Raw genomic sequence first — 25759 nt, 5'->3', positions numbered from 1 at the left:
ACACAGTGCCCCTTTAAAATACAACACATGACGTTCTAAAAATCGAGAACTCTCTCTTCACGAACTGAACGTCAAATTTTAGAGGTTCTATATTAAAGCCCTTTTTCTGTCTTCCTGAATCTGGATCAGCTGCCAGCATCAGGTGGGACCCTTGTCTAGAGCCTTGTCTCAACTGCTGATTGGCTGAGTAAGTAGATCAGCTCATTCAGACGACAACTAATAAAGGAAATCTCCCCCTCAGGAGTCCCCTGGCACATGGCGCCTGAGACGATTGCGCTGGATTGGACTGAATAAAAATACAAAAGAGACATGACGCAGTGTTTCACATACATGAGAAGTTGATAACATCAGTGTTTGGCACCGTAATTAAATATTCAACAGCATTGTCAAAACTCACTCAAAGTTTTCTCACATTGTCTTTGATGATGTAGTTAGAAGTGCACAACTGGAACGCTCACAATCACCTGCCTGTGTCCGAACTATAAATGAAAGTGTCTGATCTTGACCCGACTCTCGTCAAAACACCAGAGTGGTCAAGTAATGGGTGTGAAAGGCGTAGGTACTTTCTAGTACATCTTCATCTCGTAGCTGAATGGCCTCGCCTCACCAAAGGCAACCAGGGAGGGAGAGGAGGAGAGGAAGAGAGGTAGAAACTAGGGCACTGTTATCTGTCCCCTTTTCACCAACCACCAGGCACAAGGCAGAGAAAGAGAAAGAAAGAGCTGTGGACAGGAGAACGCGAGAGAGGCGAGGACATCAGAAGTGTAGTGAAGCTATAGACAAGGCGGGGGAACCTCTGGAGTCAACATCCGACGTCAAGGAGCTGAAGGCAAACAAGACGAAGGCAACCTTGAGTGTCCTACGCAGTCTTTACGATCGGTCACACGTGTGCACACCACAGGCACGCGCACGCACACACATCTACAACTTTGCACGCAACATGTTCGAGGAGCAGGCGACCAAGGTCAAGATCACGTCTGTGGTGATCGTGGTGGGCATGTCGGCCATGCTGGCGGCCGTGGTGACCGACCACTGGGCCGTGCTCAGCCCCCGGGTGGAGAAGCTCAACGCTACCTGCGAGGCGGCCCACTTTGGCCTCTGGAGGCTCTGCAAGAAGACCATCTTCATCGTGGAGGAGGACCCTCAGGGCAAAGGCTGCGGCCCCATCAGCTTGCCTGGAGGTATGGAGCCTCTTGATCTCACTGTTACTGGATAAAAACCTGCTGTTTGGTGATTTTTGCATTTCTGTGCTCAAGTCTGATCATTTCTATTTGTTATCAAAGTGCTTTTTTTTTTTCTTGTGTGTTTGCTGACTGACAGCTCTCATGGCTCAAAATAATCCCGGATGTGAGTTTTTTTGCCAGATTTAGAAAGACAGATGAAGAAAACAAACATTTGTTGTTGGAAAGCAGTTTGGAACCTGTAAAGAAATATTTATACTGCAGTTCTGCTTTATGTGTTCGTGTAAACAAGCAGGTCAAAACCGGCAAAAACAACAGAAAAAATTGACTTAAGAGCTGAATTTGCTTCCGTGACTGCTATCTCTCATCTACTCGCTTTTATCACAGTTAGAATTAAGCCTCGACTTTGACATAATGTGAGTTTCAGCAGTGCAGAATGGTATTTTTGCCATCACTTTCTCCTTGTACATCAAACCATCAAATATTGTTGCTCCGACATCTAAAAATCATTTAAGGACAGTCTGAGTGGATCTGTGCGTCCGTCCCTTCCTCTTTTTCCTCTCCTCTCACACACAAAGGCACGAGCCAGCACATATGTTGGCATGTGCATGTCCAACACACACAAACACACACATGGACATGCATTTGAACTGAATGTGTAAGATTTCTGCGGCCAGCTTCACACTGAACCATCATTATCTTCCACAAAGGAAGTCTCTCTGAACAGACTGCCAATTTAGTGCAGCCGAGCGTCAAGTGCCTGATGGAAGAGTATGGAAGCTATACTTAACATTTAACGCGACAAAAACATGAATCTGTTCTGTCAGAAGATGATGGACTCTCAATATGTTAAGAAGTAGGATTCATTTTACCTCACAGCGAAGACCTTATTCCTCAACTCCTTGAATTTCTCAACAGGAAGTGTTACATAATTTGTCAGACTATATATACAAAAACGTAAGACGATAAGTTGCTATTTAACTCTGTCATCTCTTGTTATGTCTGCCTCACAGTATCACAGCAGATCTTAACTGGCTTTGAGTGAGCCAGATGCGAATCAGACTGTCTAACCTTGAGTCAATTTTATTAATGCAGCCCAATATCACCAATCGCAATTTGCCTCAAGGGTCTTTACAATTCATTATAAGACTCAATTCAGATCAGGAAAAACTCCACACTGCTGGTTTGCCCAATGTTTAAAGGGGCACTATGTAGAAGAATTTCAAACCAAATTTTAATGTTTACAATATTAATGAGGTAATGATATTTATTTTTTCCATCACTGAATAAACAAGCTGTTCTTAGAGGAAAATAAGGTCCCAGAACAGTTTGAAGCTAGAAAGGTGGCAGGGTCCGCCACATATAAACAAAGTAAAACAGTATGAAACTGTTGTCCTTTAAGGTCAGTTTGTTTATTCAGTTTATTAAGATCTTTCTCTTCTGATTTTAAATTTCTTCCCCAAAACTATATAGTGCACCTTTAAAAGTACCAATTTCTGTGAAAACTCTCGCCTCATTATGAGATTAAGAAAAAAAAAAAAAAAAAAAAAAGCTGGAGGTGCTGCTTAATCCAAAAAGTAAAAAGTCAATCTTCCACTTACACATTCATTAGGAAGTTATTTCCTATCCTTGCGTAACACAGCGTACAGCAAGTAATTCCAAAAAAAGTAAATCTGTCTCGCATTCGAAAGTCTAGTCTTTCAAAATAGCCTTGTGGCTTTAATTACAAGCTCACTAAGAACAGAGCGAGCCCTGGGGTAAACACAGTCTCTCTGGCCTCTGGCTGTGTGTGCGTGCCTTGCAGCCTAACGGAGAGATTTCAGTCTGACTCTATCATTGACTTTAGCCTCCAGCTCCAGCACCTCAGGATCGGTGCAGCCCTTAATGAAGTGTGGCTTCCCGCTCTAGCAGATGAGTTAGAGTACACCTGGGAGACTCGGGAGGGATGAAGAGGATTGGGGAAAGAAAACTGGAGTCTGCCTGGGAGGATAGAGGCAGGGATGCCTCTTTAGACGAGTACGGCGGGGGCACTTCTACTGTGTCCAAAGAACAGTTGGTACTGTCCTCAGATTTATTCATTACATGTCGGAGAAACCAGGAAGAGGCAGAGAGGCTGATGGACAACAGCTAGAGAGCTGCATGTCACAGAAAATCTGACAACATCGAGGGCAACATTATCTGTTGAGACCTACTTTCCCATGAAAAAGTCACTTGTGGAACGTATGAAGAACATATTGCTGCAAAGAGACTCGATACTCTAATTTGCAAAAGGATCCAGTTACAACCTCCACAAGCTGACAGTCACAGTAAAACGGTGCCCTATCTGTGGAGAGTCCCAGCTGCTTCTGTGACACGCGACACAACCTGGAGTGGACAGGAACGACTCGAGAGAAGCCACCTGACAGACTGAAGCTGTCAGCCGCTCACCCTTCTTACATCCAGCAGTGAGGGGCGGCAAGAAATATCAGCTGTTTTGACAGAGACCCCCATTGCTACATTCCCATGATCCCATGGTGCTTCCACATTTGGCTTATGAGTGAAAATGAGTCACATTTTCATATTACTTGTAAAAGTCTAGTGATTTGGCGTGTGGCTAGGCAGCTCTGCCATTTGCTCCCACCCCAGGCTCAATGGTTCAGTTATACAAGCCCATCTCTCTCCATTTGTGGCCCCGGTGCCATCAGAAATGGATCTGTAGGTGTGGTGTCGTGTCCCCAGTCGTTCTAGATGCGATGATGACACTGGATGAGATGCAATTCTTGTTCGGAGAGTGAGTTTCAGTGACTGTCCTCACCAGGCGAACTGATTGTTCTTCCCCAGTGGCCAAGAAAAAGCATCTACAGGTTTATTCTCAACAGGTGCTCTCTCTACTGGCACCCACTTGGTCAATCAGCCAGGTTGACAGCAGAGAGGAGCAGAGAGAAAGAGCCACTATCAGGATTCAGCCGCTTGCTTTTCTCCTTGATAGAGCGAAATCAGCAGCTGCAGCTTGGCTGAGTGCTCAAATCTTGGCTGGATTGCACACTGTGTCTAATTTCACATGTATGAAAGTGTTTCTCGTGTGATAAATTCACAGGTGTTTTTAAAGTGTTTGCAGTTAACAAGCCAACCTTCACACCAACATTAACACCTCATGACAAGGCCTGCATAATGAAATAGTTTTGTTCTTTCCATTGATTTTGTACTAGTAATTACAACTCAATTGCCAGAGTAAATGTTGGCAGTGTACATTTCTGCAAACCAAGGATGTGTTAAAACTTTATAATTCTTAATTTCGCAACCACCTGGTTAGGAAAAGATCATGTTTTCTTACCTGATTCTGTCGCCATTAACACCCCTTGAAATTGTCCCTACGTCTTGTCAAATAGGTCAAGTTTTGTTGCCACCAACAGAGCTTGAAAATGTTTGATGTGTCATTAAAAATATAAAACAGTTTTGGGCTTATGAATGTTTAAATGCCATCCTGAACAGTAGTCTCTCGTGAAACACTGTCTCGAACAGTGGTGTGTCATTAATAGTATCCAGTGGTTTAGCGCATAGAAATGTTGAAACGTCATCTTTCTAATAATATCCAATGGTTTCATTCTTACAAATGATGAAACACTGTCACCAACAGTGGTGTCTCATTTGTGTTATCCTGTGGTTTTTGTGCTTATAAATGTTAAAACACCATCTCAAATAGCAGTCTCCTGTTAAAGATATATGTTAAAGATATGGTTTCACACCTACAAATGTTAAAAATGCTATCTCGAACAGCAGAATCTCATGAAACCCTGTCTCGATTTTTCGTTAAAATATCCAGTAGTTCAGCGCTTACAGATGTTGAAAAACTATCTTGAATAGTCTTCTCTTCAATACTATCCAGTGGTTTTGTTTCTTACAAATGTTGAAATACCGTCTCCAGTAGCGGTCTGTCATTAATAATATCCTGTGGTTTCATTCTTACAAATGTTGAGGCACAGTCTTGAACAGTGGTGTCTCGTTAATAGTATTCAGTGGTTTCGTGCTTACAAATGTTGAACCGCTTTCTCCAATGGTCTTCTCTCATGAAACAGTGTCACTTGCTTGTCACTTGCTTAGAAGCAGCCTTGCCTAGCTGTGGTTTGCAGAAACGAACGACTGGTCTGCTATTCTGCCTAAAACACTATTGAGCACACTCATGTCAAATGCTGCCAAATGCATAAGCTTTGTTCTGGAATTAAAGAAAGCTCTAATACCATTTTAGGTGGATCTACAAAAGTTATGGAGTAGCTGACTGGCTAACAACAACACGCCAGCGTTGCCTTATCTGTTTCTCAATTTAAAGGTGTGTGTAGTGTTACACTGTTTTAAAAAAAACAACCCTGAGTTGAAAGAGAGTGCACTACCAGATTACATCCTTGATGAACGGTATACCCAAGCAAGCAGCGGTGATTGGACTTAATGACACGCATTTGCATTTTCCCAAACAGAGGGGGAGTCGGTCGACAAGAGGCGCGTACACAAACACTTTTTCATATAGGCACAATTACGCCGCTTTTGTGATGGGGTTGCATAACAACAGCAGCAAAGCAGTGAACCCAAGTGACTTTTGAAATTAGCTTCCCACAAATGACGCATGACAGCTTGAGTGCTGTAAAAATCAAACAAACCCTTTATAGATCGCACCATCACTGCTCGGCTGGGAAATAAAGATCATAATTTGGTGCTTTTGTGTGCGCATATGTATGTGCGCAAAGAAGTCAGGAAGAGGAATTTATCATCAGAGATGTTTTAGTGGCCGAGCATCCGGTTTTCTAGTTCTACAGTGGACAGATATTACCACCAGAGCATCTCAAAGAAAAAATGTCCTCCTCCACGGGTTGGTGCCCCCGATTCAAGCACCGATGTAACCTTGAAACACCATTTTCACTTCATAGACACCCAGTCATTTTCCTCTCAAGTCTGCCAGGTTCCTGCTTGGAGTGCAGCGCCAGAACTGTGGAGGTGTGTCGCTGATTTGGCATTCAGAAAACAAGTTTAAGGTTCAGAATTTGAATGAATCACTTCCCATTATGTAAATTTCTAATAAATAAAAGTAAACACATATTCAGAGATAACTGCTGGCATCCCTTTCAGAATGAGATGCTGGGATGTAGTTTGTGGTGACTATCATGATGACAGACAAACTGAAGATGTTTTTGGATTGAACGACAACGGTCAGGCCACACACACAAACACACATACACGCACGTACCGGATTAGGCTGCGAGGACTCTCCTGTGCTGCCGTGTCCCAGTTATCAGAGCTCCTGGTGGAATAGCCATTCAAATACCACCAGCACCACCACCAGCAGCAGCACCACCCATCCTATTCACATTGACCCAGAATTAGTCGGTCATTCTGCGTGGCTAGAAAAAGAACAGCCCCCACCGCCAATCGCCCAAAAAACCTGTCTTTTGTAACGCTCAGGCAAAAGATAAAAAAAACTATATTCAAGACCACTTTCACAGCTGTCACTGTAGCTAAAAACATGGAAATGCAGTTATTCAGTGAAAAACATCAGTTGGTTTTTGATGTCAGTTCATGTATTACCAAACTTTTAAGGCGTATTCAAATGGTGAAAAAAAGAGACTTCAGCGTAGAAGCCGGCTGTAAAAGGAAAAAGAAAAACGAGAGGAATGCTGAACTGAAAGAAGAAGTTGAGTTGGTAGAGAGAGACAGGTATAATGATAGGTGGAAAGGGGAAAGGGGAGGATGTAGAGGAAGAAAAGGGTAAGGGAGAAGCTGCATATCAAAGAGTGGAGGTGGCAGCACAGTTTAATGAAAAGAGGCAAAACTAAAATGACAGGCGATACCTCGTTGTAATCATTCTCCCTCCCTGGAACTAAATATCCCCATTAGCCAGACTGCAAGGTCAATTACACGCACCCAGATGTTCGCTTCCTCAGTGGACGTTCACCGTCTAAAGTTACGATACAAGCCAGATTTGTTTTTGACTGTTTCTGGGCAGCTTGTTTTACTTTCACTACAGAATATGAGCGATCAAGTTCGTAGTTTCGATTCGCTCTCGCTGCTCTCATAGCGTCATGTTTTCAGCTAGAAGCTCTCAAACCCCACTGCACACTACCTGCTCAACACCAAACAGAAACAGACACAGGTGGCTACTAGCTGGTGAACATAGTGCAGCATCTGGCAGCTAAAGAGCCTCATGTTTCTCTCATGAGTTGTTATAGACCAAAAACAGAGCGGAGCTGTTCACCAGATCGTCAGCAAAAATACTCCAAATGAAAACTAATGTTTCACTGTAACTGCTGGAGGCATAAACAAGCAACTGCTGGCTGACAAGTTCGCCATATCAACTTAAAAGGTGATTACGATTATGATTTAATCCAACAAAAGCCACTGCCATCAGGTTGAAATGACTAACCTGCTCTTGTTTAATTCTCTGTGAAATCCAAAATTACTGCTAAGTTGGTTTAATAAATCTGCCGCCGTTAATACTGTAAACTGCATGCTACAATGGATAGCTTGACTGGTCCCTACATTATCCTTTTTAATTCATCAGGATGAGGCAGATAACTGAAGGCTCAGTCTTTTGGAGCTCCCTTTGTATAAACCGCATCTTTATGTCTCGTCTTTGTGTGGTGGGCAGATAATAGTCTTCATAGAAACTGGAGTAAATCTCGCAGCTACACCCTAGCACGTATTATCTTAGATTAGCTGAGCCCCAGAGGTAAAGACAGCTAATGAGAGAAGACTTATGAAAATAATATATTTGCTGATCCGAGCTGCACTGTGACCCCGCCTCTGGTTCTCCCCACCGCCTGCCTGCCCATCCCCTCACACACACACACACACACACACACACACACACCGACTTTGACACTCACATACAAATACACACGCATATGCATGCACACCCTCTTCTTGATATGCCGTTACACGGGTAAATAGATAGGACTAGGCAAGACCTGCAGCAGCCTGTTGCTAGGTTACCTCTTTAGTGATTCTTTCTCATCCTGGATAACAAACAGCTCCTCTGTTGCCCGGTACACACACACACACATACGCACACATCGTATGTGCACACACAGACACCAACACACAAACATAGTCCACCTCTGTGTGGACAGAGAGAGCACCTGTCTGCTTTATGGGTTTAATCTCAGCAAGAAAGGGATGGTGAGTGGAGGAAAGAGGGGACTCTCACTTGGCCTTTATGTCCTCTCTCCACCCCTCCCTCTCAGCCCAGCTGCCCTCAGAGACAGCAAATAGATAGATGGATGTGTGGGCAATGACTGCAGCCAGGAATCGTTTTTTTTTCTTTTTATATAAATGGGACTATATTGAAGATTGTGGTCAAAGGACAAGAGTTTGGGCAAACACAGTGCAGAAATGTGTCATTTCTGTGTAGAAATAAGTGTGAACTGCTTTCTGAGAAGTAAACACAGCCAACATGGAGGACAGTGACTTTAAGACATTTAATTTTAGGATGACATCGAGTCACAGAACACTGCTGTTATTTGGAGGCGGCGTTGAGCGTACATCTAATCAACCTGCCAAAGAGGAAAAGCAACAGTCGTGCATGCTGATTCTTTTCCAATTGAAAGGAGAGAAGGATGAGATATGAGATGAGTACAAAGTGAGTACAGAGAATGTCTTTCGATCAGACAGACGCAGGTTTTAATTACTGGGTGAAGATGTGTATTGGCCTCTGGGGTGGGACGTAACGCACAATCTGATATGGCGGAATCGGTTTTGTTCCTAGGTCATCGTTGTTGTTTTTGTTCCAGCATCATCATTGCAACGGACTAATCACATTGTTTTAATGTCACATTACACACAATGATGTTTTCCTAAACCTAACCACATATTTTTGCTTCCTTAACCTAACCAAGTACTTTTATTGCCCCCTGCTGGTACTGCAACCTTCATACATGTGTTTACTTTTAGCACATAGGCGAGGCAAACCGTCACACTCACACGCTGTCCTCCAGTGGATATGTAATTTTAGACATCTGAACTTTGACAAGTGTAATGATCAAATACATTTGATAGCTGAAAAGTGAGTAACTGACGGTACTGAAAATATGTAACACTATTATTTACAAGGACAACCGCAACACACCAAGGCCGAACTCCAGGCAGGAATAAACACTAAATTAATAGAATATTTGCTCTTTTCCTTTTGCTGTCTGTCTTATTACTATACTGTATGTGTACATGTTACTTTTCTAATGTAGTCTATTGCCTGATTTCACCTTTGCATCGATTGGTAGTGCAGACAGACAGGACTGTGGATGCAACCTGTTCTCTCCCCCTCATGTTTCATTTCCTTCTGTCTATCCCTCCCTCAACCTCTTCTCTCTGTCTTACTCTTCAGCAAAAAACTGCTCCTACTTCAAACACTTTACCTCGGGGGAAGAAGCTGAAGTTTTTGAAGTCAAGACTCAGAAAGGTGGGTGCCTCCTCAGTGCCACGTTACAACAGATCCTATTTTTTTTCAGGCCAACTGTGACGGGACAGAAATATAACAGAAACCATCTCTAGTAAAGGGAGAGGAAAGAAGATGTACAGTATCTTACTACAGGGATATGAGCTCAGATATCTTATACCCTTACTATACGAACCGAAGCACAACATGTGAAGAAATACAGCATAATAGATACACACAATGACACAGGCATCTACACACTCCCATCTTACACAACTCATTTCCAATAGAAAATTTTGACTTTGAATTTTTTTTCAATATAATATAGAAATGAACGCAAACTCAGTAACATGCACACCATCCGTCATATCAGATAAGAAATCTGTTCTAATTTCCTCTGTTCTTCATTCATCTCCTCATCTTCCAAGAGCAAGATCGCCATTTTCAAAATCAACATATTTCATTTTAATTTCCACATTAACTCCCTCACCTTGTAAGTAAGCATGTGACCTCTTCATTTTACAGTGTGACTGTTAACATTAAAATTCTGATCGACTTGTCCTCTTATTTATGATAACCTCATCAACATCTATAAATATAATCGGCAAAGATATTTTTACGTTCACAGGTTTTTTTAGAAACAAATAAATGCAAATAAGTACATTTAAGGCTTTATGATAGGACCGCTAGCTGCACGGCTAACTGAGCTAACGAGCAAATGACAGCTACAGTTTGCGGTTAGAGGTGGCGAATTCTTAAATATTGTACCTTTCATAAAGTATGTATATAGATTAGTAAGACTGAACAATATAATTACATTATTATGAAATGGGCCACTCTGCCTATTGACTTATTGTACTTTAAGTTAATTCTGATGCTCATATTTTTATATTTTTACTTACAGTAGGTTACATTTCCACTGTAGGACTTTAACTATTAATACTATTATTAATTACTATAATTAATGCTTCCACACTATTGCTACTTTAGTCAAAAGATCTGACCCACCTCTCCGTTCACTGAGCCATCGCACCAGTAGAAAGAGCCGCATTGAATAAAAACCAAGAAATAAATAATCAAATCTGGACAGCTTTTAAAATCTGCTGATGGAACATGACACACGGTGCAGGGTCGAGTGCACATGAAATACATAAAAACATTCACAGAGACTGACACATACACTCATGCGCCTACTCAGACACAGTCCAACAGTCTTCAAACAGGTACCGGATGAACCCGATCTGCTCTGGGTGTGAGGTTATTTTACACCCTGTGTTTCTCCACAGTCGGGAGGCTGAGATGCAACAGGATGCTCCGAGGATCATTTCTATCACAGTTGGAGTGTCAGAGAGAAGGAAAGACGAGATTACCTTTATCCAACAAACAGACAGGAAGGCAGAGAGAGAGATGTTAGAATAATCTTGTTAGAGGCCCGCAGCATCTTATCTGTCACGCGAATGGTGTTATTGCCAGTTCGGATATATGACTGTTGTTTTAAAAGTGAGGCTAATTTAAAGGCTAATTATCTCTGTCATAACTGCCTGGGTGTAATATTGAAACAATTATTATGTAAACGATATTGCAACCTCCCCTTCTGTTCCTACCAGCTCTCTCAATTTTTAATCACTACCTCTTTGCTGTCTCCCTTCCTACCATCAAGTTCTCACTCAATCTTGTCTCCTCGGTGTCTTTGTTTCCTTTCACTGTCTACTTCACTTCCTTCTTTTTCTAAAATCTCTCCTCAGAGTACAATATCTCAGCAGCAGCCATCGCCATCTTCAGTCTGTTCTTCATGATCCTCGGCACCCTCTGTGTCATCTTCTCTTTCGGGAAGGGCAGGGACTACCTGCTCCGGCCTGCTGGGATGTTCTTCGCCTTTGCAGGTCAGATATGACAGATAATGTGAATCGCAGATCAGGCTTTGTGTGCCACTCATGTCACTTTAAATTAGGTGTGTCATCGTCACACGCACCTTTTGCTTTGGTGATGAGTATTGCTTATGCAGCCAATCTAACAGATGTGACGAAGCTGATTTTTCACTGGCAATTTTTTTTTCAGAGGTGCTGACAGAGTTGATGTAGCTCTGAATATCTGAAAGTGTTAAGTTAACTTTTTCCCACATAGCAGAGCATTAACTGTCACAGACTCAAAGTTAAAATAAAATATTTTTTTCAAGCAACTCCTTTCTCTTTGTTTCCTTACGCAGGCCTTTGCATTTTCATTTCCGTCGAGGTAATGCGCCAGTCTGTCAAGCGTATGATCGACAGCGATGAGACCATCTGGATCGAATACTACTACTCCTGGTCCTTTACATGCGCCTGCGCCTCCTTCACCCTGCTCATCCTCAGTGGAGTCGCCCTGCTCCTCATCTCCATGCCACACATGCCACGCAACCCCTGGGAGACCTGCATGGACGCAGAGCCTGACACCTTAGATTAGCCACAGGTGACGCAACAGGCTAAATGTTTTGACGCCTGGTTAAAAATGACAAGAAAATACAAGTGGTTTTGCATATTTTAGCCCTTTAACTACCTACACATTCCCACATATTTACATGTATCATTTCTGCGAGCTATTTTCCAAAGCATTAACAGTTTTTAGCCTGATTTCTTACTGTCCATGTCCACTGATTTCAGTTCATGTCGGTAAAATATTCAAATCAATTCGGAAAGATTTATGATTGATTACCAGCCACAGCAAAAGCAATGATGTTTGCATTATCTTCACGTGGTAAACAAGTTAAAAGCAGGAATTGTTTTTAAAAACTTGTCATTGTTGGTTTGTTTGAGAGTTGAGGAATAATTAAATAGCATCTGAGACTTAAAGGTTAAGTTTACCAAAAAATGAGAAGTCTGACATTATCTGCTCACCCCCCTGCAGATGGAAAATTGGGTGATGTTTCATCGTCCACAAAACATTTCTGGAGCTTCGCAGCAAAACAGAGTTGCAGCATTCTCTTAACCTGTTCTTATTCCTTGTTTAAGGCTTAAAAACAGATATAAAGTATATATTGCTGGATTTTAAATCTCATTGGCTACATGATGCATCAATAATCTGGAAGCAGGCGTGTCAGTAGCACAGAAGAGAGGAGAAAGAAATGAGAGTGGGTTACTTGTCTACACAATCACTCATTGGCTGCATTAGGCTCTAGGGCAGGCATAGAAGAGAAAAGAGAAGATGTACCTTGTATTGATCCCCCTTGGGAGAAATTGCTCCAATGAGCAAATGCTTTGAGGAAATATGAGTAAAAACATGCAAACACACCTTTATACCTTTAACACTTGACAAGACAAGACATGGGTCAAGTGCCACATTTAAAAGTTGTGTGTACTGGATTAGACTGGAAAAAGACTACAGTATGATAACAAAAAAGGAGGACATGATCAAACCTTTAGACTTAGACAAGGTAGGAATACAAAAGACTAGGCAAGATTTTTAAAAAAAAGAAAAAAGGACTGGACAAAATTGTACCAGGCCAGATGAAGACGGTGAGCAATTGCACTGCAGCGCTTTGTTTAAAGTGAAGTAGTGAATCGTTATAATGGGCTACTGTCACCGCAGTCTTTCCTTTTCTCAAAGGACTTTTTACAATCAATCCATGCCATTGATTGTCCAGAGAGAGACTACTTGCCTGGTACTCCCTTGATGACATCAGTCATTTATTTCAAGTCAATGTTCAAGACCCCTGGTAATGTAAGTCCAGGAGCTCCGATCCATAATATTGGTATTTGCTGAGCCTCGGGGTAATGCTTTGAGTGTTAGCACATGTAATCTGCTTTCAGAGGGCAGTTTAATAGTTAAAACACCAGAATTATACAGAGGAAAGTTAAGAAAACAAATGACCATTTACTGAACCCTTACTTGAACCCTTACTGTCCAATGGTTGTGTATGCTAAGTGGCTGAGGCAGGTCTGTCATGATAAAGATGTTGAGGTGGTCATGGACTGTAAAATGACGGACTTGTTCATTACTATAAAGGCTGCCAAGTGGTTCATTGAGCCAAAAAACTTCCTGGGAATATAAAATTACCCAGTTCTTCAACATTGAGTGAAGACTTCTGTTTGTCAAGCTGACTTAAATAGGGATAAAATGGTTTAATCGTGCAGCTCTTCTAGACTTTCCAAACGTTATCGGACCGCATGGATCAAATTATGATGTTCAAACGAGTCAATTCACCCTGGGTTATGACTCTCTCAAAAAAAAAAAAAGTTTATCAACCATTTTACAGCCCCTCCTCTACAATATAGACCTATCTTTTGGGCCCCTGTGCATTACATAATGTTGTAATTACACATTTGGCTACTATGTAAAATTGGCAACAAAGCCCGGCACCCTTCCTTGGGGCTTAGAAGTGGTGTGTATGGGGCTGTAAGAACAATACCTTGTATACTAAGAGTTTCTCTAGTGGTTACTTTATTCAACTCTCTCCAAAATCTATAAGCATGAAAGTGCAAACATAATTTTGAATTTCAACTGTTATTGGTTAAATGCGTATGTGCTGTGTGAAAATGGAACGATTGTTAGTTAGCACAGTAAGGGCTTATCAAATGGTCAATTAAAGTTTTGCCACACAGTGGGTTATGAAGCATACCTTCTCATGAAATACATTATCAACATCCATAGAGATTTTTTTTCACATTTATTTTACAAAGATAGATAGATGTTTGTGTAACTTGTGTATTGCAATGCTGTATTAAATCATGCTACTTTTCTTTTGGGGCCAGATACTGTAAAGCTAATATAGCCTTTTTAGGGTAAGTATGACTTCTCCGTGTAAGTAATGCCTATGATTTTAAAATGGTTCCTTAAAGCTTAAATAGTTTTCTGTTCTGTAGACAACTATTGTTGCTGTCAGATGAAAACCTCATTCAGATGAACAGACTGTTTGTATACTTGTCTTTTTCTTTAAACTGTTTTCATGTTCTAATCATAGATGACCTTTTACAATCAGTAAAAAAAACCCAAATCAGGTTTCATCTGACAGCAGTCATTTTTATTTGGCTTCTTTTTCCTGTGTCGATTCGACACAAGGGTCGTATATTGTTAGAAAAACAGTCTTGTACGTCTAACATGTTATTTTTCAGTGAGTCACTCTGGCCCCGAAGTCATTCGGTTGGTGCAGGTGCAGTGAAATTAAAGTTCCATAAATGACGCTGTTTCACACGGGAACACAAGAAGAAATGATTACATTTAGCTCTGAGGTCCTTCTGAGAGCGACATTTCCATTTTTCTTACTGCAATCACAAAACTTACTTGGTCGTTGTACAGGTTTGTATTTGAGAAGGTTGAAATAAAAACATGCATGTTTGTTTGTTTTTTCATTTTTATTGACTATTTTATATTATCTACACTGATCACATGAATCCTGCCATCATACTCAGCTGTATGTGAATGAGCTGTTGACCTGTAATTTAAATTAACAGCAGAAAATAAGAGATGTTTATTACAATACAATAAAAGATGAGTTTCAGACACGAAATGACGTTTGTTTGTTTTTTTAAGTCTCACCCAGAGTTTAGTATTCCTTGTAAATAATACATCTCATTTGTAAGGAACACATCCTCATACTTAAACAACTGAACAGGCCAATTGCCAGTGACTCCCAAAATAATCTCAGCCATCATTCACACAACAACCTGACCACTGCAGCGAGCCAACGACAGATGTACCAGACAAGATGGGTAGGTAACAGCCTTTTTTATCCATATTATGTTTATGTATGTCTTCCTACAGATACATATGAGTCATTGCACATTCATCCAGGAAATGAAAGTGGCATTCACTAAGGATTCGGCTTTCCTTGTGTCATGGAGAGTCACTTTGGTCCAGGAACCTCTCAGCAAGGAAATGTGTTTGAATTGAGTGACGAACCTATTGGAAATGCTCCAGAGAGCATATACGCTGCAAGTCAGGGCTTTTCAGGAGTGGATGTAATGAATGCATGAAGCTCCCTAAATCATTCATGAGACCTTTACCTTTAAGCTACGAGAACGGCAGAGGGGACACAGTGTTTTTTTTTTACTCTCTGCCGCCTACATTACTTTTGATCCCTCAAATTCCCCCATGGCGCTGTTTCATATTGTTTACTGAAACACAATACAGTTTTTCCAACATGTGAGAAGCAATGTGTGTAATATTAGGCCAATTAAAATAACACATAGAAAAATGTGTTGTTCTTATGAATCACACATTTTTCTAGGCTTTTGTTTACTTGTTCATAGTCGAGAGCACAAAATAAACTTCGGCTTACTATTGCATCACACATTATGATGTTGGATTTGTTATTGTTTCTCTTGTAGAAAAGGTCAAGGAAATGCCTTCAATTATGCTTTCAGATGTAAAACAGAGTCCTCACTCTCATCTCTTACTCACAGAAGCTCAGGGTAAGACTCAACAGGCTATAATATATCAGCATTACCTGAGAGTGTAATTTTAACAAAAACACCTTGTGAATTTCTTTAAATTCAACGTATGTATTATTATATATTTATATCTACACCACGTTATCAAAAAAAAAGATCTCGTATCATATCATTTATTATATTACGTGGATTGGATAACAATAAACTGCATTATATGTCAAATGATCTCTGCAGGGAAACAGACCATTTGCACATTCTGAAAAATGTGTATGTTTATAATGAGCAAAAAAAAAACATTGTGGCTTATTTTTTATTAACTTGTCTATGCATGTGTTACATGTAGATTATAGTTATGGAATGTAACTTTGTTTTTTTCTTCTTTTTCGTCCCCTTAACTTAATAATTGTATAAAAAGCTATTATTCAGGGGGCACCAAAAAGTACTGGTAAAACGCAGTAATTTTCCATAAATAAAATATATTTTTTAGCTTTAATTTTCAGAGATCTTGTAATTTCATGGACATTTTGTGTATTTCAAATATGGAAAATTATACTTCCCTTAACATTATAAAGAAAACTGTAAAATAAACAGAAACAGTCCATAAAAAATAAGATGTTTTAAAAGTGTACTTATCTCTGAACCATTTATCAAATGTGTATTAAAATGAGTGCACCTCTGGACATGTGACCACGGCTAGGTGTAGTTTCAGAGATGCCACTGGTTTGCCTCACCTACGTGTCACTTTGTCAATGAGGAAAGCTGACATTCACAGGAGTCATCCGGTCCTCCGAGCCGCTGCCATGAATGTAAAGCTGTCAGTCACTTTCCTGACCTCTGACTGAGTGCTGTCAAAGCTGTTACTGTTCTCTACACACAGCAGTACAGAACAAGCATTTTCCATTCAGACGTGCCCCTCTGAGAGTGTGTGAGCTTGCACAAAATTTTAAAATTGCAGGGCTGGATTTCTTGCAAGCCTGGAGGACCGGAAAGAAAGAAAACACCAAATACAACTGACATGATTGTGTGTGGTGTGGGGCAGGAGCGATGACAGCAGCAGAGAGACGCCGAGAAAAACATAACAGGCTGAAAAAGTGCAGATGGACACGAGCTGGCCATGGAGAGGGACCGACAGCAGAAGACATGATCCTCCAAATAGCTGTGTGGCTCTGCCAGCAGCGCAAAGAAAACAACGAAAGTACAGAGACTGAATCCAAGCACTTTCAGACAAAGTGCTAAAAGTGAATTACTGTAAACGAAAACACAAACTCAAATGTCCCTAAATGCTGCTGCTTTCTTTCACCTTGTTTCCACAAAGTTTTGATCACGTCTTAAATAATGAAGCTACAGTATGCCCCCAGTGTTCAAGGCGAGGAAATGCATTGATGGATAGAAACAACACAACAAGGAGAGAAACTAATCCTTCTCTGTTTTTGCAAGTACATGAAGCATTGTCGTGACAAAAACAACAAACCCACAATCCTAAAGTGTAACTGTGATGTACTGGGACAGACCCTGATTCAGCCCCATGTATACTTTCCTTTATACAACACCTTCATCTTTCCTGATCTATACCACTCTCACTCTAAATGATGGGTTACTGTTGATAATATGATGGTATATTTTTGGTTTGCAAAGCTATCTGATCCACTGTACTGAACTAAGCCCTTCACCTCAGGGAGACAATAACCTGAAGTGCTACTTTCACCTCAGCTCTCTCTTTCTCTCCTCTCTGCTCCTGTGTGACTGTATTTCTCTCTCCTTCAGTCGTACCAGCCTCTCTTTGCCAGTAGATCCGTTCTCGTCATCATGTCGCTCGCTTTCCTGCCCACACTTTACTCCACATTTCCAATTCTCTCTCTTCCGCCGATCTTTTTCTTTCTATGTCACATATTGTTTTCTGTGTGTTTCTTTATTGCCTGGCAGCAGATTATGCCCTTTTCTCCTCTGTGTCCGTCATCATTATTCACCCTTTTTTCTCTCGGCCAAATCAGCCTCAATCTCCTCTTTTCTCCTCATCTGTTTCCTTTCCTCTCTTTGACGCTCTCCTGTGCTGGCAGTGACAGTGAGCCATTGGTTCATCTCCACCTTCTTTTTATCAGCTTTTTCCCTCCTCCCTCCCTCCTCCCTCTATCTTTCTGCTCCAGCGCTCTCTCAAGCAGCCACTCTGCTGCCTAATGACTTGGATCGGTAGTGACTGTTGAGAGGAGATAGACCTGTAATAAGGCAATACAACCCCGTGCAAGAGTGCAACGTGCTGCCAGTGCTTCATCTGTACGTACCATACGCTGCAGACTGCACTCTGGCCTGCAGGCAGAGGGGCTGACGGAGCATGGATGTGGAGATGAAATTTCCTCTGGGTTGAGAGTGCTCGACTAACGTTAACTGCTTTGGTATTGGAAAGAAAAGTGGAAGACAGGTGGTGTGATTTTAACAAAGCAATGCCAAAGCAATCTTCGTTTCAACAAAATCCAAACTAAGTTTTACCACACAAAAATGAGTCACTTCATACATAAAGTAGCTAATTGACAGCTGTGGCACGTCGTTTTGTGGAGAAGATGGCGCTGGTATCTTAGAAGCATTCTTTTCGCATTTTAGCTGGCTTCTCTGCATACTCGCTCTAAATTGAAAAATACTTGTGGTGATTGGCTGCAAGCAAATCCAACAAATAGTATTTTCTTTCTAGATGTGGGCACCAAAAGGATTGAATGCAGGTATCGTCTGACTGGAGATGTTTCAGTAGATGAAACTGGGTTATTTCAGGCAAAACTTAAAGGTTTCAAGTACCGATACAGTAATCTCTTAAAATATATGCTCATTTCATGTTCATAATTTTATTTTGGGTCATGAATAGAATAGGTTTACATGCTACAACACATCAGTTATCTCATACTGTCCAGTGTTGCAGCACTGTTTTCCCCCTCTGTCTGAAACGATCTGTTTTAGCTATTTAGGCCTTCCCGTCACAAATACCCAGTCTCCTCTGATTGGTCAGCTCACACACGCCTGAGCCAGCACCGCTAACAACAACAGAGCAGCTGTGCTAAATCAAATTTTATTTGCCAAACTATCCGCTTTGCATAAATTATGCAAAAGTGTGAAATGGCGATGCAGTGTGTTGTCACAAAGTCACAGAATTAAAGGCGGGACCACTGATGAGGCCTTCAAGGAGTAGTGTTTTCTGTGGGAGAGAGGAACTTGTGTTGGTGCGGACTTTGACCTTTTTAACTTTCAAGATCTTTTACATACAAGTCAGTGCGTCGACTGAAAGCTGGTTGTGTCTGAAAAGCTTTTCTCTTTAAAAATACCAAATCTGTGATGTTTTCGGCCAAGAACCTTTCTCACATTTCTTTAATGCTGCATCATGACCTCCGCACACCTGGCCAATTGCTGTGTAAAGTGAGCATGATTGCAACGGCATGTTATCACAGAGAGGTGGATCTACAGATCTAGGCAACCAGCCTAGACCCCACGACATAATGCTAGCTGTTAACGTTTCTGCACACCACACAAACTTTCAAGTTTGATGTGGCATGTGCTGGAGTTGGAAAGGGACCGGGACCTTTCCAGCCATGTTTGTGGCGACGTAAACCAGATTTTTTTCAAAGGTAGTCAGGCCATCTGCGGTCGTGTTTGTGCCGACAAAACCATGTTTTGAAGGACACCTTGGGACATTTCCAGACGTGTTTTGGCAACCAAAAGGGTTATTTTAAGCCAAACCATTGTGTTTTCTTAACCTATTTCTAAGTGGTTATGTGCCTAAACCAAAGCACCTGAACGGACATAAAGTAGCAACATAAAGAAATCTGCAGCTTGATCTGTGGTTTTACAGAAACGTATGTAGCCAACATTTTTTTCTTGTAATTGGGTTGAGGCAATGTGTAGCAGTTGTCATTATGGATCCCACTGCATTTCTCTGCCCCTGATTGGTTGCCTTTGTCTGTTGGAAGAATACCAATCAGTGGCAGAGTTAGAGAAGGACCCATTTATACTGTACATTGTTTTGCTCTGTATTCAAAGGGAAGACTGGACAAACAGAGAAGGAGATAAAAGTTGTAGTATCAGTAGCCTCAGAGTTCAGAGGGTCTGAGTTGGTGTGAAATATACATTTCAAATACAAGAATGCCTGCAGGTACTTATTTATGCTCACAAACACACACACACACACACACACACACATATAATCATGCAAACACATGCTCTGGTCTTGCTGCCATGGGCAACCGGAGTAGTCAAAACTCCCACTGTTTTTTTGTGAATTATTAATCCAAGTCTGTTTTCACAATCAATAGGGAGGAGAGGTGGAAGAAAAGGTCAGGCAGTAATTGCCCAAAATGCACAGACAAACACACACACACACACACACACATGCACACACGCGCACGCGCACAGGAAACAATTGTTAAGAATGATGAGCATGGAGGCGTTATTCAGTCCGGCCCTTGTGAAATAATAGATTTGAGCACTGCCATAATGTGTTTTCTATTATGTAAGAGAAGAGCAGAGACAGGAAGAGAAGAAATGAGTACTCACGCTGACAAAGCCAGCAATCAATCACGGTGGCGACAAACTATTTTGGAAAAGTGTTTTTCAGGAGCCACTGGCAAACAGCAATAGTGTGACAGTAATTTCTTTGTTTTCCCTTGTCTAAGTTTTCCAGTCTTTCATTTTGTTGTTGTACCTGTCGTCATTTACTTTCTACCTCCGAAGAAGTGAAGCAATATCAGGGAAATGTCTTTGAAGAAGAAGTGGACAATAAAGGGACAGGAAATTATAATGAGTGACAGAGAAAAAAAACAAACTTCCCTGTCTTGTCCTGTTTGTCTTCTGAATTTGGAGTTTTGCTATTTACGTCGCTGCAGTTATCTAACGGTAGCTGGAAGAGAAAACAATATAAAGTTAGTGAGAGAAAAACATTTCCTTGACAAAACACACGAGAATAAACCCGAATTTCACAGAAATGTGCACTTGAGGTCTCAATGGGTAAGATTTCATTGAAAAATCTCCCTGTGAGCTCCTCCATCTGCCCTCAAGTTCATTTGGTTTTAACAGTCGAGGGTGGCTCAGCTCCTCAGAGACTGTGTCATCCGTCTCTCGAATTTTGTCACAGAGGTAAGAATATGAAAAATACAATCATGCAACCCATTCAGGTTAGATTACCCCCCAAAAAAGGGAAAAAAAGCACAGCGGCATGCTGCTCGTGTGCTAATTGAACCTTTGAATGACGCTCGCAGAACGACCGTTTTTCTCACTTGCTCAGTAAAAGCTCTCATCTCCATCATGCAGGCCTGTGACTCACTCATGGGCGACGTGGGAGGATAAGCACATAAGTACAGCCAAAGTTTTCTCAATCTTAATTTCAATTTTTCTTATTATACAGTATATGCTGTCTTTTTAGTCTGAGCTACATAGTCGCCATGGTGAACGGAGGAAAATGAAGGACAGAACAATGAAAGAGAGAGAAAGAAAGAGGAGGAGAGAGTTTTGGGTGGAGAAAAGGGCACAATGGTCTATTTCCCTCAAGAGGATGTTTCAATTTTTTGTGCTTCTGGCGCCTGTGGGATTCACTCAGTCACTCATTTGCATGATTTTGCACCAATGAACAGAAGGAGAGAGTAGGAGAGACACTTCTCCACACACACACACAGATGTTCACCTCGGCTCTCCCACGAAACTAAACTCTCTTCAGGGTCAAACACATCGTTGTTCAGCTTTTAGCTGATCAGAGTTGTGTGCTACAGGAGCTGACACTGACAGTCACTACTGAAACGCTCTGTACTGGTTCAGCTCGACACGCTCTCCTCGTGTCCGTCAGACGTCCAACAAACGGCCGCCGTGGCTAAAGGGCATTTCCTCCATAACACGCGTATCTGTTATGGGGTTGACAAAAGTTGTTAGACGGGTGATATTGAATGAAGAAAATGTGAATGGGATTAATCATGGCTCACTGTTCCATCACGTTGCTTTATCCTGCTCGGTTGTCCACCCACGCATGATCAATCCTGTCTTGGCACTGGTTTTATTTTTACTTTGTCTTAATTTGCATCAGGTTTGTGCGTCACAGTTATGACTACTTAATGTCCCCCAGCTTCTTGTTTTTCCTTACATGTATTAGGTCCCATCTGTCTGCTTGCCTCTTCAAGGTATTTTTTTTAGGTTGTCTTCCTGCTTTCTGTCTACGCACCTGCTCTACTTTATACTTTTCATATCAACTCTCTGACGTTTAAAGGGGAAAAGAAGGGACAATTTGTGAATCAAAATGTTTCCTGTCAAAGGAAAGTAAGTTATTTATGTATTGACTCTGTCAATAAAATGGACTTTCTGTTTACAGAGTTTTGAAATGTAGACAATACAAGCAGAGCTGAAAGATACATTCAGCTTGATGCAGGTATACAATGGTGGAAAATAACTACTTTTACTTATGTACAATTTTCAATTTAAGTATTTATGTATGCTACCACACTAATACTCCACAATATTTCAGAGGAAAATATAATTATACTTTTTACTCTGTTACACTTATCTGACTGCTGTAGTTAAGATTTACATTAATAACACATGATAAGCTCATAAAATACAATAAAAAAGGAGTAGTGTCTCTTTGGGGCCCATTGGTTTCAAATGTCAGTGACACCAGAGGGTGATGGTTTCATTTAAATAACTGTTTGAGGCCCAAAGATGAAAAATGATCCAATATTTCACAAAATCTGGACTTAATTTCTTCACTGTTTCTAAAGAAGTTAAAACTAGCCGCACCTGGGAGAGCTAAATGCTGCTTATGCATTGATGCATTAAGCATTAACAATCTAATAATGAAATATACAGTATGATCCGTCACAGGTAAGACGGACTTATGGACACCAGCTCCCACACGTCATAGTTACATCAGCTTGCTTTAAAAACCCCAGATGTGGCTAGAATTTTAGGCGTGTCAAAAACATTTTATGACTCATATACAATAATTTTGTGTGTATATATATATATATATATATATATATATATATATATATAAACGATAACTTCATTCCTCTGAAATGATATTTTAACATTTTCCAAATGGCAACATTGCTTACAGTACTTTTACTTACTTGCAGTTGAAAGCAGGATTAGTTGGAATGGAGTATTTTTACATCATCTTATTTGTAAGATGATTTGTATTCACATGTTTTTAAACAAGATCTCAATTGAACTCATGCTGTATTTGACATAATCAGAATGATTTGGATTTGTCTTATCTGCAAGGTGACTCAAATGACTCAGAAAAACGTTTTAACATCTCCGGGATTAAAGGGCAAGCTCCAGTCTGGCCAAAAGTGTTTGCTGCACACCTGAAGGTAATGTTGTGCAGCACTCTCTGCTCTGTTTGCATGAAATAAAAGTCCAACAATCACCTGCTCTCATTACAAAATCAAATTGACGAGTCCTGATGTGTCCTACCCCGAGAGGTCAAACTGGCATCCTGTGACAAATGAGACCTTTTCCGTTCTGTTACGCTTCATTATCAGTGGACATTTCTTTTTATTGTGGTCATTTGAAGTGTGATGCACGGAGACATGTGTTCTGTGCCATTATTCAGCCCATTATTTTCACTGGACGGACTTAATAAACGACGAGCGTGTCCATGAAGAAACAGACACATGTCACAGACGGTGACAGTCACATTTGTGTCAGGTGTGTTAACTTCCTCACATCTCAAGGTAAGTGTTTCCAAATGTGACATGCATGTATAATCCCCTGAATGTGTGTGTGTGTACTGTGTGTTTAATTGGAGGAGCAGAGAAGGCGGAGCACATCCAGCAACTTTTAATCACTGGTTTTCCTCAAAGGAGCACTGCGCTTGCATTATTAACCCACTGTATTTAGGTGTGACCCAGGTGAGTGAGCCCAGCTATCAAAGACAACAAACTGTTTACAATGAGGAGATGGCTGCAGTGCACTCCACCTCCACCACCATCAATGCCTGCCTGTCACCTCAGTTCCATTTGTGCAAATGTAATTTCAGAGGCAATTTGGAAAGCGGAGGGAAAATCAATGGTGTGTGTCATAAAAAAAAAAAAAAAAAAAGCATTTCCTCATTTGAATCTGTTTAAGACTCGAGACTGGTATTCTTTCTGGGCTTCTTCGTAAATCAGTTACAAAGTGGAAATTGATACTAGAGGAGGCGGCTGAGATTAGGTCAATGTAAAGCAATTCAGGTGCACAAGTCGTCCACTCAAAGACACAGAAGGAGGATGAAAGAGGTGGAAAAAATCATGCACAATGGGGTTAAAGTCCTTTATTTTTTTCCTCACAGTGTCACTAAACAACAAAAGAGTTCTCGTCACATCTGATTTTGAAGATTGATCATTAATCTGAATTCTGTTAATAAGAAGCAGGAGTTGTCCGCAGCCTGAACAGCCAGAGACGAGCTGTAACCATCAGTGATACTGGAGGAAGGAACTCATCAACTCATGGTGTGTCTTTGTTCCCACTCCACAGGTGAGACGAAGAGGCGGGGCGAGGGTAGCCGTGTGTGTGTGTGTGTGTGTGTGTGTGTGTGTGTGTGTGTCTAACTTTCATCATAGTCTAGACAGCACCTTGGAGCCCCTCGGATGAACTCATTAGCCTCCATCTGAAGGATCATTAACTCAACTTTCCCATCTCTTTCTCTCTCACAGCCTTGCTCGTTTGAACTCTGCCCACTCCTCCCTTTTCATCCCCTTTCTCTTGCCCAGATCTTCCTCTTTTATTTCATTTTCTTTTCAGCTTCTTCCTGCTGTTCTACTGTTGTGCTTCATCATTTATACAGCAGCCGTACTCGTCTTTATGGTTTAGTTTTCTTGTTTTTACACCCATATGGAGGGTGAAAATCAGAAAAAGAAAAAGGAAAGAAATGAGTAATGACTAATGCCAGTGAATGCAGTAGAGAAATTAATTAATTTAGATGACATACATTTATATTCTGTTAATTTGCTTCTGTATTGACTTGAGGTTTGTATTTATTGTCCTAGTTCTTTATTTTATTTTATTTCCCATTGTATTGCCTCTGTTTTCACGTGTGTTTGTTTGGTGGTTAGTTGGTTTTTGAGCAGGATTACACAAAAGCTACCAAAAGGATTTCTACAAAACAAAGGTGCTTGTTATATTATTTATTCATTTATTTTTGTATTATTTTACCCTTTCATTTTCTTTCCAATTATTTTTTTTCTGGATTTTCTTTTGACTTTTCTTGATGCAAATGACTTCAATAGCAATTTACTAAATTACCTGCTGAGATACACTTGTGTACACTGCAACGGAAATCTACTTGTGCACATTGCTGCAGTAAGTGTGGTCAGTCAAAGGCGAACCACAAAGTCACATTGCAAAATCAAATGGACAGTTAAAACATTGCTGAGTCACTGTCAACCTGTAAATTCAACTAATTTTTCCGATAGTCAGAGTGCTTCAGCTTCATCTGATGCCAGGATGTCTTCATATCCTGTTGATCACTTGTACTGTCGTCATATGATGTGAATTCAGTGGACATGAAGCATGAAACTAACTAAAGTATCTGGAAAAAGGACAGTGAACTAACTGTGCCAACTCAGTCATCACTTAATCAACAGGATGTGGCATGGTGAGTTTTTTTTTTTAAATATTCCTTCATCGACAAAACAACTTTTGCACTTGAAGTGGTTGTGAAAACTTTCTTCACTGTGTTTGTGTTGCGTTTTGCTGCGTCCCATCCATCAATGACAAGAAACAGGAAGAGACACAAACTGACAAGGATTCACTGCGTGAGCAAACAGCAAACAACACAGAAAATCCATAAACTGACAACTTTTTAACATCTCTTGATGCCT

At 40.9% G+C, this 25759-nt stretch overlaps 1 protein-coding gene across 1 annotated transcript; it reads left to right on the top strand.

Annotated features, from left to right (window-relative positions):
• The first annotated feature begins 720 nt into the window (after window positions 1–720).
• cacng1b (calcium channel, voltage-dependent, gamma subunit 1b) lies at window positions 721–15055 on the top strand. Its single transcript, XM_084370737.1, has 4 exons — window positions 721–1181; window positions 9526–9600; window positions 11322–11459; window positions 11783–15055. Exons 1-4 carry the CDS (start codon window positions 941–943, stop codon window positions 12013–12015), a joined length of 687 nt encoding a protein of 228 aa, XP_084226863.1. The 5' UTR covers window positions 721–940; the 3' UTR covers window positions 12016–15055.
• The last annotated feature ends 10704 nt before the right edge of the window (window positions 15056–25759 follow it).

The sequence above is a fragment of the Pagrus pagrus genome (genome assembly GCF_965226575.1).
Source record: "Pagrus pagrus genome assembly, chromosome: 13".
Taxonomy (NCBI): domain Eukaryota; kingdom Metazoa; phylum Chordata; class Actinopteri; order Spariformes; family Sparidae; genus Pagrus; species Pagrus pagrus.
This window is presented reverse-complemented; position numbering and strand designations above follow the sequence as displayed.

Bases quoted from the DNA above. Each gene is read 5' to 3' on its own strand.
- cacng1b (XM_084370737.1), top strand. From the start codon at position 941: ATGTTCGAGGAGCAGGCGACCAAGGTCAAGATCACGTCTGTGGTGATC. The intron at 1,182-9,525 runs GTATGGAGCCTC...CTTACTCTTCAG, and splicing joins CCCCATCAGCTTGCCTGGAG to CAAAAAACTGCTCCTACTTC. The intron at 11,460-11,782 runs GTCAGATATGAC...TTCCTTACGCAG, and splicing joins GATGTTCTTCGCCTTTGCAG to GCCTTTGCATTTTCATTTCC.